A 13,073-nucleotide genomic window follows, 5' to 3' on the forward strand; every position below is an offset into this window, starting at 1 on the left:
TTTATCTTGCCTTATAAAACTAGGACATGATCCTGCATGTTCAACATATTTAATTTAAACTTGAGTAATAACACAACCACAATAAAATATCAATTCAACAATTTTTTAAAACAAATTGAATCCCTTAATCACTCTTAATGTATGATTACCCTTTCTTTTAAAATTTAAAAAAAAAAAAAAAAAAAAACATACCACTTGACATATATAAAAGGTGATTGAGTAAAGTTGTTTTTTTAGGATTATGATCCAAGGGGTTCAAATGAAAAAAAGTCAAAATTTTTAAAAATTATATTTTTTCTTACCTTCCACTTACATCATCATACAATCAAATTATCATAACAAAACTAATTAGGGGTGAGCATTGACATCAAACTGATTATGATCGATTTAGTAAATGTTTAAATCGAACTTGATCATGAAATAGTGTAAACTAACGTTAGTCGGTTTAAGCTTTTGAAATTTTTTTAAAAAATATTATCGATTTGAATTTTTTCAAACCGACGCTGATTGATTATCTTATTATCTTTGATAGACCATCTTCAGTTTTGGTTTTCGTTGGTCTGTTTAGGTTTTCGATTTATGATACTCACCCTCAAAAACAAAGACAAGAAAGAGTATGCAAGAAAGTAAGAATTAGCGGTGAATATTGCAGTGAAAAGCAAACTCCATACTAGGAAGGGTTGTATGAAGCAACTAAACAAACTTAATTTTCTAAAGAGTGAATTTTTATTCATGCTGGAAGAGGTCAAAATCTCGAAATCCAAACACTGATTGACATATTTATATGTCATGCTTAGTTGACTTACTTTGCTCAAATTAAGACTTAGATAATAACTTAATATTGATTTCTATAAATGTCTGAGCAGATTTGTTTCTTCTTTTTTAAATATGCATAAGAAGATTCCATTTTCCTACACCACTTTTGTATTGCAATTCCACTCTCTCAGTGATTCCAATTTAAAACTGTATTATATTGGTGGGGTTTCTTGAGTTTCTCTCTCAATCTCAATCCAAAGTCCAAAATTTTCCAAATGGGTTCTCTCCTTTTCTGTTTTTGCCAATTCCCAATCCCTCCACCATGGATTCAATCTTTTTCTCTGGGATTTTTGCACTCTCTCCCACAATAAAACAGTCACTATCTGATATCGACACCCACCAGTTGATTAAACTTTAGTTATACTTCCCACTTCCGTGCAAATTAATTCAAAATTTTAGCCTCTTTTTGCCTTTCCCCAGTTGGGTTCTAGCGTTTTCTTGAAATGATTCATCATGGGAATCAAATTTCGTTTTGGTTTTGGCGTGGATGGGATTGGAATTCCTTCAGATGTTGAAGCTGCCAAAGTTAGCACGATTTTAGTTGGCAATAGAAGACACTGTTGAATTGTGGAAACTGTTTTCATTGGGAAAAATTTGAGTTTCGATTGGTGTAGAAGAGAAATTTTGAGTTGAGGAGAAAAGGGTTTTTGTAGAATGATGTCTTCGGGAGTGAATTTGGTGATGACAGTGATTGGGTTCACTGTGAGCACTTTGTTCATCGTGTTCGTTTGTACAAGGCTTGTTTGTGCTAGGATTCATCTCAATGCTTCAAGGCGCTCCTTCCCAATCGCTTCTAGATCCGATCTCAGTGGGGTGAGCATGTTTTCTCTTATTTAATTCCCTTCCAGATTTGATGTGGAGGATATATGTATTTTAATTGTCTACTGGTTGGTTGTTTTTGTTTGTGTATGTTAGTCTCCAAGCAAAAGATGGGATAATTTAGTCTCCAAGCAAAAGATGGGATAATTTCCCTTCTAGCTCTTCTCCCTTTTTCTTCCTTTTCTGGGTTTTGATTTTGTATGCTAATTCACATGCTATGTTTATCACTGGAAAGTGGATATGATTGCTTCTCTGCATTATGGTTGTAGTGTTATTACTTCCATACTTGCCTCTCTGCCATTTTATCGAAGTTTCAGCATTCTTTTCATGTTGTGGTTAATTCCTTCGTTTTGATTTTGCTCCCTTTTTGCTCATTCTTTTTTGGTTTGCTGGGTCAGTTTCCTAGGCTTCATAGGTCTGGTAATGCGTAATCTTCATAGCCTTTTTGCATTGTCGCTTTTAGTCAAATACTAATGGATTGGGAGGCTCTACCTAAACAAAAAGGGTCTCTTATACTCGATTCTTGTTTGTTCTCTCAGGCAATGGTTGTGCATTTCTATTTCACATTTGGTTGTTGTCCATTCCTTTTATAAATATACTGCTTTTTAGATTTTTTTCAGGCTTTATGTGATTTATTTTCTTTGTTTGTTTTTTCTTTATATAAATATATATATACTGAGAAAAAAATTTGAAAGAATGGACAGGCAAACAAAAAGGAAAACCCCACAAAAACAAATCAAATTACAAGATAGGGCTCCAATCAACAGAAATAAGACCTAAAGAATAATTACAGATGATCTGAGAAACTGAAGGTCTGAGAGAATTGCTAGAAAAACTCTCAGTATCTTGTTTACCCTGTCAATTGGGCCTTTTATATTTTGGGTATTTCATTTAATCAATGAAATTGTATCTTATCTAAGAAAAATCTTAGAAATTGTATCTTATCTAAGAAAAATCTTACTTAAATTTATTGTTTATCTTGCCCCGACAAAATAGCGCACAGACTAGCCTTTACTACAATTTTTTTGTGGACATCTTTTATTTACTCGTTGAATTTCTTTGATACAGTTGGAACGGGGATTACACGGTGTAGAGCCTATGGTTGTAGCCAACTTTCCAACTAAGAAGTATAATGATGATTACTTCTCGTCTATGAGAAATGCTCAGTATGTGCCCCTTCAATTCACAGTTTCTCATTGCATTGATTTTCATGATTTTTTCAAGAAAATCCCTTGGATAAAAAATATATTTGTGTGCATGTGTAAATAGATACACTGCTAGTCGAAAATTACCACTGGAGCATTTTGTAACTAACTGACACGTGAAACGTTATTAATAGTTTATTTAGTACAACAATTGTGAGTAGGGGCGTTGAAAGAAAAGTTGAAAACCGAAACCGAAACCGAATGCATGCAGTTTGGTTCAATTTCGTTTAAATTGAAACCGCTTCTTATGCGGTTCGATTCGGTTTATGACATTAAACCGAACCAAACCGTAAGAGGGTAAGTGATCGTATAGAAAACTAAACAATCGTGTATCATTTGAAAGCTAAACGATCGCGTAAGAAGGTAAGCGATCGTATAGAAAGCTAAACGATCGTGTAAGAGGTTGAACGATCCTATAGAAAGCTAAACGATCGTGTAAGAGGTTGAACAATCCTATAGAAAACTGAACAATCATATAAGAAGTTGAACGATCGTATAGAAAGCTAAACGACCATGTAGGAGGTTGTAGGCACATACGTCTATAGTATGGGACGATTTAAAACCGAACCGCATATGCGGTTTGGTTTTGACTTGGTTTGACACATATAAGCGGTTTGGTTCGGTTTCGGATGAGATTTTTTGCATTTTGCAGTTCGGTGCAGCTTCAGCTTCAAACAGAACCTTGAACACCCCTAATTGTGAGGATCGAGGGTTGAACCTTTGACTTGTAGGGAGAAAAGTCATGCCAATTATCATTGAGCTAAAGTCACTTTGGCTAAATATGTTATTATTTGTTTCCTGTGGATAAGATTTTATCAAGGCATCGGAGAAAAGTTTGGATAATGTGTAAATATCATTTTATGTGAAGTATAATGGCTTTATCAATGAAAGGAGAAAGAATTGTGAGTGCATGATTTAGATCAAGAATTGTGAGTGCATGATTTACCTATGGGAATATGATTAGCTTGCAATGAGTCGGTCTTCTAGTTGATTGCTTTTTCCCTAAACATACTCATTTGTGAATATTGGGTGGTTGGATGAGATGTCACAAAACCAGATATTTTACCCCCATCACACTGTTCAGGTGGAAAAGCAGAAAGGAAAAAGCAACTGTTTGGGCCATATAAGGTGTTTCTAGGAATGATTGATGGCCTTTTGAAAATATCTTCAAAAAGTTGGTAGAATAGTGACTTTTTGATGAGATATTTTGGTAAGTTGGCTTGAAACATAGTCCTAATCAGCCTGGGGCCCTTAGCAATAGGTGTGGATTAAGGAATTACTAGTTAAAATCTCATGCTTGGAACAAATGATAATGTGTTAATGGAGTGCTCTCTTTCTCTTTCTTAAATACATATCTACAAATTGTTCAATATGTGATCATTGCATCTTGGATGAAAGGTAGTGGTAACCAATATGGTCATGTTGGAGTGGACCAGGGATAATTCAAGAGCTCCCTATTCTTTTCCTTTACCAAAATTTCCTAAATAATAAAAAATATCCTGCTTCCCTCTCAGCCAACGTACTTGAGCATGTTTACCAACCAATATCTCTCTCATATCCCTCTGATGAGCAACTTAACTAAATGGGCCAAACTCATAAGTTCATGACAGAAACCCTTTCCCTTACTCACAGATCAAGCCTCACTACCCCTCCCCTGGTCCCTCAGCTTTTCTCCTTCCATATACTTACACAATAGGGGTCTATTTCTTATCTAAATGAGAAAAAATTTGAATGGGAAAAAAATTGGAGTAATTGCAAATATAGCAGTTGGGCACAAAATATTAGCAAATACAGTACAATGCAAAAGAATTTGCGAATAAAACAAAATTTAGATATGAATCTCAAAGTCTCATTGATAAACTATGTACGTAAGACTGATGGAGTTAAGTAGTGATAGATGTGCTATTTTTGCAATTTTTGTACACAATTATTATTTTAAATTTTTGTTACACTTAATTATTAGTCCCAAGAGTGCTACCCATTGCAATTGCCAAAAAAAAATATATATATATATTACTTTTATAGTTTGGGCTTTTGTTTGACTTTGGGCATCACATTTTGGAATAGAGAGGTAAAGGTTTCCTACTTCCTTTATATTCTATGGTGGTGCTGTTGAAAACATGAGGCTAGAGATAGGCTGCCTACACCTGAAATATGGCTATAAGTCGTAAAATTACAGTTTATATGCTTTGGTCTATTGAGCTAGATTTTAAAAGTTTAACACACCACCTTGATTATCCAAGTGATCTCAGACTGATTGATAATGTTAGAGAAGTAGTAAGTATCATGGAAACATAAGTGGTCATGGATACTCTTCAAGTGTTCTTTTTTTTTCTTTTATCTGCGAGGAAACAAGGTTTAATCTTCAAATCTTGTCCAAAAGTCATATTGTCTAAATGCTATACCTTTTGTTACAGTTCTTGATGGAAAATAAATGGAAATCCTTAAACTAGTGATTACAATTCTTTTGGCAGACCTTTTGGTTTTATGTGAAGCTACATTCTGTGGTTTTGTCATCCATGTTTGTATAGCAAATCATGGAGATGGATCACAGAATATTCAGTGTGCTATTAGAAGCTTTGTGAATTCCTTTAGCCTTGGCTCGTGGAGTTTTGTGTGATTTAAGAACTACTATTTTTGAAGTTTGATCCTTTTCAATAATTTAAAACATAGATTGAGGGTGCTTTGTTTGAAATGAGATCCTGTAATCTATCACCGTCCATCTTCCCTGTAGTTTAGCAAATTTAATATACTATCCATAGTTTTCCTATATGCTAGTATTAAATTTTATGCACGACCATGCACCAACTTGGCAGAAATTTAGGACCACTTGAAAGTGAAAGGAAAGGGTCTCTTGGACGAGAAGAATGTCTATGCTAAAATTGAATCCAATTGCATTTGTGACTCTGTTAATCAGATGTCTAACATAGCTTTTATTTGGAGTGACATAGTAGTAATAAGATTGTTGTTTATGAAGTTCTTAGCAGTTTTTTCTCACCTTTTCCTATATTAAGGAGATCATGGAACTGGGAAGTTATTTATTTTTGGAGTTTAACATGTGGGTGGATGATTTGAATTTTTAACCTCGACAAGAGTATATGTCTAAACCAATTGAGCACAAGAACAAGAAGGTATTTATTTTCAATGATATAAAATAGTATTTGGCAACTTTTTTTACTTGGAATGAGTACTTTTTAAGCGAGCTTATTCGTTTGTTGATGAAATTTAACTGATTGGTTTTGGAGAAGGTTACCAGAATATGACAAGCAAATCTTTTAGTACTATTAGTACATAGCGCAGCTAAATTAGATTTTGTTTTGAATGGCAGATGCACAGTTTGCTTGGCAGATTATCATAGTGAAGACTTATTGCGCATTCTCCCCTACTGTGGACACTCCTTCCACGTGAACTGCATAGACATATGGCTGCATCAGCACTCAACATGCCCGGTTTGTCGTCTATCGCTACGTGAGGTCCAAGACAAGAAACGAACAATGCAACCCTTGTTTAGCTCAGCAATTCGCTCTCTCAACTCAGATCCCTGCCGCGGGTTCCCATTAAGAGACCTTGAAAACAATGGGTTGGAACAACCAATCCAAGAGAATCACTACACACCTGGGGCTAATGGAGCAGTGGATCCAATAGAGAACGCTTCCCCATTTATCGAAGGTAACCAGAATAGTAAAGGCTGTAGAAACAAAAATGTAGAAAGTCCATCAAATGCTTGAGCATCTCTGATAGGACACTGGACCCGATCATATAGAACCGTGTCCTAAAACTAAAAGTAGATGTCCTTCACTTAACTATCTGCTTAGAAAGCTTGTCTATCTTGTTATTTACCACTGTATATAAGTGTTGTTTGTAGTGAATTAATCTGTTGCTGGTTTTTTGGGGCAGTTCTGTTGATTTTTCTTTGTACAACATTAGTTATTATTACACCGTGAACCTTGCTTTTAATAGTTCATCTCTCTCTTTCATATTTCTACCAATGCATGGTGATAGCAGTGTTTTTAAGTTTTAAGCTAAATTCTTACCTTTGGTATCAGAATCTCATTCTGCAGCCGGCTGTTATTGAATTTTGTAGTTTTTCATGTACTTTCCTGTGGGCTATGGAACTCTGCAAGAATTGACCCAAATTCTCTCTCTCTCCACTTTCTGCAGTTACATTAAATATTGAACCACTTTTGTTATCATTTTGTTGGATTACAGTTGACCCTCACATGGATTTATTATATGCATTTCCTTTCTCTCCCTCTTTTCCTGACACTTGTAAACCAAGTGCGTTTAAGTTTTAGAACACATACTTAGCAAAACCATTATTGTGTAGTATTTTGTAACTATCCTTTTTCCTAATTTCTAACTCAATCTAAAATGGTTTTGCATCTTAAATACAGATTATTGTAACTATTAACTATAATACTCAACTCAGCTGTTGAAACAACTGTTTCTCCATTTGCTTTCCATCTCAGGTGTTTATTGTCTTTTATTTTGGATTGTACCTTCTTATTTTCTTTCTTTTTCAGCTCAAACTTGAGTGGTTGGGTAATGGGTATTATTGTTTTCTATTTTTGTGGATTGTGAATTCAATTTGTTTTACTTTTTCTTATATTGTTCTTGGACCAACATCAATATAAAAGGGAAACGAGCAGTTTTCCACTACAGTTTTCCAATTTTGGAAAAAGGAAAAGCTTTGACTTCTTCGGTCAATCTTTTGTTCAACCAAACTTAAATTCCCATATCTCTCTCTTTGAATCATGTATTGTATGAATTTATATAGGATATCATTATTGATGATTATGGAATTATGGATCAGATTATTTGATTTAAATCTACCAAATGAAATTATCAATAATGAATTCAAGTCTAACAAAAATAAATCCTTTTTTTCTTTTAATTATTTTTTATGTGCTAAAAACTATAGTCTTAGTTTCATTAGGGTTTGGTTCTATTCTTTTTAAAGAAAAAGAAAGCTAAATACATGCCTTTGTCATTAACATGTTTCATTTTTTTTGTTTTTTTTTTATGAAGTAAATTTTTTGACTTAGTCTTTTACATTAATGATGTTTAGTTATACCTAATATCAAAATGGGTCAATAGTAATGCCATGACCATAAAAAAGTTGATAAGAAGTAGGATCATTTAAATTAGGAAATTCCTAATTCTTCTAATAAATTTTGAAGTTGACATCTTTTCTTCTCTCTAATCTCTCCTAAAAAGTATCATGTCATGTTTTTCATTTTTAATTTTGGGGTAGAATTGTAGCATGTCATGTTAGTTTATTGTCAACTCAATCATACTATTCACTAAATACAACAAGGATATAAATTAAAATATGTTTAAAGTATAAATGACTAAATTGGAAAAAGAATTATAAATTTAGTTGGGGAATATTTTTTATTTTTAGGTTTATGTTTATGTGGTCAATTAATTGATTTATTATATTAGACAACAAAAAAAAAAAAGATTCTTCATAGTTTGTATTAGACAAAAAGTTTGAATTTTTATTTAGTAGTTCCAAACTAGTTTTTAAAGATTTAAAAATTTTAAGAATCTATCCCATTCGAAATTAGAAGCTTAGACCCAGTTGATTTACCATTTGCTTTTCTTAACCTTAATTTTCTTTTTTAATATTAAACTCATTTGCTTTTAATTTCTTTGAGTAACTTCCAACATTTTAAAAAGTTCTTACCCAAATTTCTAAAAGTAAAAAAACAAAAAAAACAAAAAATCCAAAGATTAGTGGAAACCAAAACTTGTAATTCATTCCCTAACAAATCATTGTTCTACTTCATTTTCTCAACTCATATATGTTAGATACAATTCATCCATATTAAAACATTTTTGTGTATCTCTAAGTTTGGGATATTTTGTAATTCTTTTTTTTTTTCTACCTCTCGATTGTTTTTTCCTTCAATTTTGTGATTCATTATGGAAATATTTATTTACAATTTTATAGGTTTATTTTATAATTTTACTTTTGTCATAGATTTTAAACATCAATATGTTAATTTTAGTTTCTTTTATTCTACTCATTATTGTTTTTCTAATTTACTTAAAGGTTTCAATTTGAAAAACAAATAGATAAATAAAGGGTGGAGAATAGGCAGAAGATGTGAGAGATTTAAGTTTTGGAAGAAAAAGAAAAGAAAAGAATTAGTTCTAAATTTGAGTTTATTTAAATCAAATGTTATAATAAATTAGCAAGATTTTTTAGTAAGTTTATCAACTTATTAAATCTAGAGACTAATGATTCAAATATAGAAAGTCTCGTTATTCTTTCGTTAAACAGTTAATAATTCTAGAATAGAACAATATACAGAGTTAATTTAGCGACATAAATTAGTATTATAGCTTAAATTTTTATCTTTTAGAAAAATGTTTTTGAAACAAATTTACCCTTTTTCTTTGATTTATGGATATATATTTTGGTAGTTGTGAAGGTACATCAATGACGGAGAGAGAAAAGCACATTTTCAAATTCCATCTTTCAAATTGGATTTTGCATTTCACAGTTTCTTGCGTCTCTTTGTATTCATATTTTCTTTCAAACTAACTATGCCATATACACTCATATTTGCTTTAACATAATATATTCCATTTCTTATTTGATACATACATATATATATAGTATATTGACAAAATGAAGATTTTGACTTGGGATTTATAACATTATACAATTAATTCTTAATTTGGTGGAGTTTCAACATTCCTTTTTAAAATATAACATTGATGAAGGTGACCTATATGCATAGGCATATCAATATGCATGGAAGATAAAAGATTCACAAATATATGTGTTTGGGGGTTAAGCTCTCAATTGTAAAAATTAATAGTCTTTAGTCTGTCTATTAGTCTATAATTCTATGAATTAAAACCATAAATTTTAAAATAAGACAAAAATAAATAAATAAATAACACAGGGAATAAAAAGATATATATAATTTGATAATCAGCAAAAAAAAAAAAAAAAAAAAAAAGCTTTGGAAAAAGAAAAAGAAAGAGAAAAAGAAAAAGGGGGAAATATATGTTAATTTTAATAAGTTTTTACTACAAAGAAACCTAACCATTAAGAACATTAAACTTCATCTTCTTCGTCTTCTTGTCGTTCTTCAAGCAGCTCTGGTTGTGGCAATGGCTTTAAGAGAATTCTTCATCACAACAGTAAATTCATACTTCTTCGTAAAATCCAATTCGCTATTCGCCGGATACGGACTCCATTCAAATTCCTGAACCAACCTCGCCAGCATCAGATGAACGTGAATCGTCGCCATTCCCAAACCCGGGCAAATTCTCCTTCCAACTCCGAACGGAATCATTTTCATTCCTTTTATCCCTGTCATATCCACCTCTTCCTCCCCCGATATGAATCTCTCCGGCTCAAATTTCTCCGGATTCTTCCACAGTTTCGGATCGTTACTAATTCCAGCTAAATAAACCTCCACACTCGCCTCCATCGGAATATCATATCCCCCCAGTTTTGTCGGCTCGATCACTGAGTGTGTCAGCGAGAAGTACGTCGGAGGATGCTTTCTCAGTAATTCCTTCACCACCGCTTGAAGATACGGCAATTTCTCAACATCGGATTCATCTACTTTTCTATCGCCTACTAATTGCTTTATTTCTTCGTGAAGCTTTTTCTGAATGTTAGGGTTTGAGATTAGCTCTGCGATTCCCCATTCGATGGCGGTTGCCGTCGTGTCCACGCCACCGTTGAGGAATTCGGAACAGAGAGTGACTAATTCGGCGTCGGTTGGAGTAGATTTCCGGCCGTCGACTTTGAGATCAAAGAGTGTATCGAGGTAAGAAAATGAAGTTGCATTAATGTCTGAACCTGGATTTTGAAGTGCTTTTTTTCTTCGATTAATGAACTGAACAACGAATTCGATTTGCTCTCTTCTTACTTCCATGGCTCGTTTCCTCTGTTTAGCGAAGAACGGCCTCAAAATCGGGAGAAAATCGTCGATTCTCGGATCGACGGTGATCAGAACAGTTTTAAGAACTTGATCCATTTTCTCAACCGATTCCTCATCCATTTCTAATCCGAAACACATCGCTAAAAGAATACAGAACACAGCGAATCGAGAGTTTTTCAACACCCAAACGGCGCCGCCGTTCGCCTCAGCGTCGGTTCGAATGCGTTGAACAAGCTTATCCATGGCCTTCTTTCTAACATCGCGAAACTCCTTCAAGCGAATGGAAGAGAGCATGTTTTCAACCATATTACGGCGGAGTGAGCGCCAGACACCGCCGTAGACGGCGGCGTTAACGGAGAATTTGTTGTTGCTGAAGACGATTCGAGTTGGATTTTCAGCGGGACGGCTGGCGAAAGCAGGGCCACGTTTGATTAAGGCTTCGTGGATGAGGTCGGGGCCGGACAAGATGATCATGGTGCGAGCGCCCATCTGAAGAGTGAAGATTGGGCCGTAAATCTGGCGGATGTCTTCAATATATTCGAAGAAATGCTTGCCGGTGCGAGCGACCTGGAAGAGGTTTCCGACGATGGGCCAGCCGCGGGGTCCTGGGGGGAGGTTGAGACGTGGTTTAGAGGTGCGTTTATGAGTGAGGAAGAAGATGAATGCAGAGAGGGTGAAGGCTAAAAACGAGAAGAAAAGTTGATGATCAGAGAAAGAAGAAGAAGAAGAAGACGCCATTGTTGAGTTTGGGGGGAAGGATTATCAGAACAGAGGAATGAGGAAGGAGGACAGATGGAGCCTTTTTTAGAGGGAAATTTATAGAACTAAAAGTTGATTTTATTATTATTATTATTTATTTATTACTTTTTAAATTTTTTGAAATTTACTCCCTTTTTATTTATTTATTTATTTATTCACTCCATCTATTTCTAAATTATTTAATTTTAACGCTTCAATTTTATTTATTTTTTTTTTTGCTTTTGACCAATAAGTGAGTTAGGCTCCATTTTTAAAATGTAACAAAATAAAAGTGAAATTGAGCGTTGTTGTTCTTTTAACACATGAGCAGCCAAATTCAACCATTAATTTAGGATTATGAACTCAAATCAATCGCTCTATGCTATTATGTCCTTCTTTCACTCTCCCTTTTTCTCCTTTTCCTTTGTATTCTCCTCCAATTCTTCCACTACTAATCAATCATTCCTCAACTAACCTCTGCTGCCTACGTTTTAACCATATACTACTCTATCTTTTGTTTCTCATTTTTCAATTTTCTTCCCATTTCTCTATGTTTAATTTATTATTATTATTATTTGCTTAAATACATTATAGTTTTCTAATAACAAAAAATATTTGTGTAGGTATTTTTCTACAAGTTAAAATTACCATACAAGTTAAAAATACAACGTATATGTTTTAAAGATTAAAATTTGATATCTTCACTTTCAATGATGGTATATATTAAAATAAGAAACACGTATATTTAATTCAAGAAAACTTTTAATACTACGATTACGATGTTCTAAATTCCCTCCATTCATTACTTGCCCTACATTAATAACAGTATCTCACAAGTATACATAAAATACTAAATAATTATTAATTAATTAATTAATAATTATACTAATTTAAACCTTGAACTTTAGATACGTATGAATTTAAATCTCAAACTAATAGGTCCATCAATTTAAACTCTAAATTTAACAAATGTATCTAAACAAAAAAATAGTAGAACGTGCAAATTGATAAAATTTTTGTAATTAAGCTCTAAGTCTAAACCGATGTATTTATATAAGTGCAACATCTAAATGGATACAACTATTGGTTTAAAGTTTAAATTAATACATAGTTTAAATTGAATATAATTAATTTAATAACATGTCAAATAATGAATAGAATGGTTTGTAATCTTTTTCACCTTTTTCTGTCTGCTTAAAATCTAGGTTAATTTTCATAAATGTAACAAAACACCAAACTATTTACGATCCGTGTAATAAAGCCCATGAAATTAACCTTTTTCAAATATTTCAGATTTGCCCTTCCGTATTTCTCTTCCTCTAGCTACAATTTCTTTCATCTTCTTTTTCTTTTTCTCTTCTTTTTTTATGTCGTTTAATAATATTGTCATCATCTTTCTTCTTTTCTTTTTTTCGTTGCGATTTATTTTCATCTATTTTTTCTTTTTCCTTTTTTTTACGTCATTTAAATTTGGGTAACCAAATCTAAATGATCATATACAAAAAAAAAATAGCAAAATCTAAAAGATCGTGTATAAAGAATTTTTTTTCCTCTTCTTTTTCTACGATCGTTTAAATTTGAC

General features: G+C 32.9%; 2 protein-coding genes across 2 annotated transcripts; one reads left to right on the top strand and one right to left on the bottom strand.

Moving 5' to 3' along the window:
- Window positions 1-881: 881 nt before the first annotated feature.
- On the top strand, window positions 882-6,797 carry LOC103496494 (RING-H2 finger protein ATL8-like). Its single transcript, XM_008458358.3, has 3 exons — window positions 882-1,629; window positions 2,704-2,801; window positions 6,169-6,797. Exons 1-3 carry the CDS (start codon window positions 1,471-1,473, stop codon window positions 6,566-6,568), a joined length of 657 nt encoding a protein of 218 aa, XP_008456580.1. The 5' UTR covers window positions 882-1,470; the 3' UTR covers window positions 6,569-6,797.
- A 2,965-nt stretch (window positions 6,798-9,762) lies between these two features.
- Window positions 9,763-11,564, bottom strand: LOC103496495 (cytochrome P450 77A3-like). The gene has a single exon (XM_008458359.3). The coding sequence runs from the start codon at window positions 11,489-11,491 to the stop codon at window positions 9,950-9,952; it is 1,542 nt and encodes a 513-aa protein (XP_008456581.2). The 5' UTR covers window positions 11,492-11,564; the 3' UTR covers window positions 9,763-9,949.
- Between the last annotated feature and the right edge of the window lie 1,509 nt (window positions 11,565-13,073).

This window comes from Cucumis melo, chromosome 3 (genome assembly GCF_025177605.1).
Source record: "Cucumis melo cultivar AY chromosome 3, USDA_Cmelo_AY_1.0, whole genome shotgun sequence".
NCBI lineage: Eukaryota > Viridiplantae > Streptophyta > Magnoliopsida > Cucurbitales > Cucurbitaceae > Cucumis > Cucumis melo.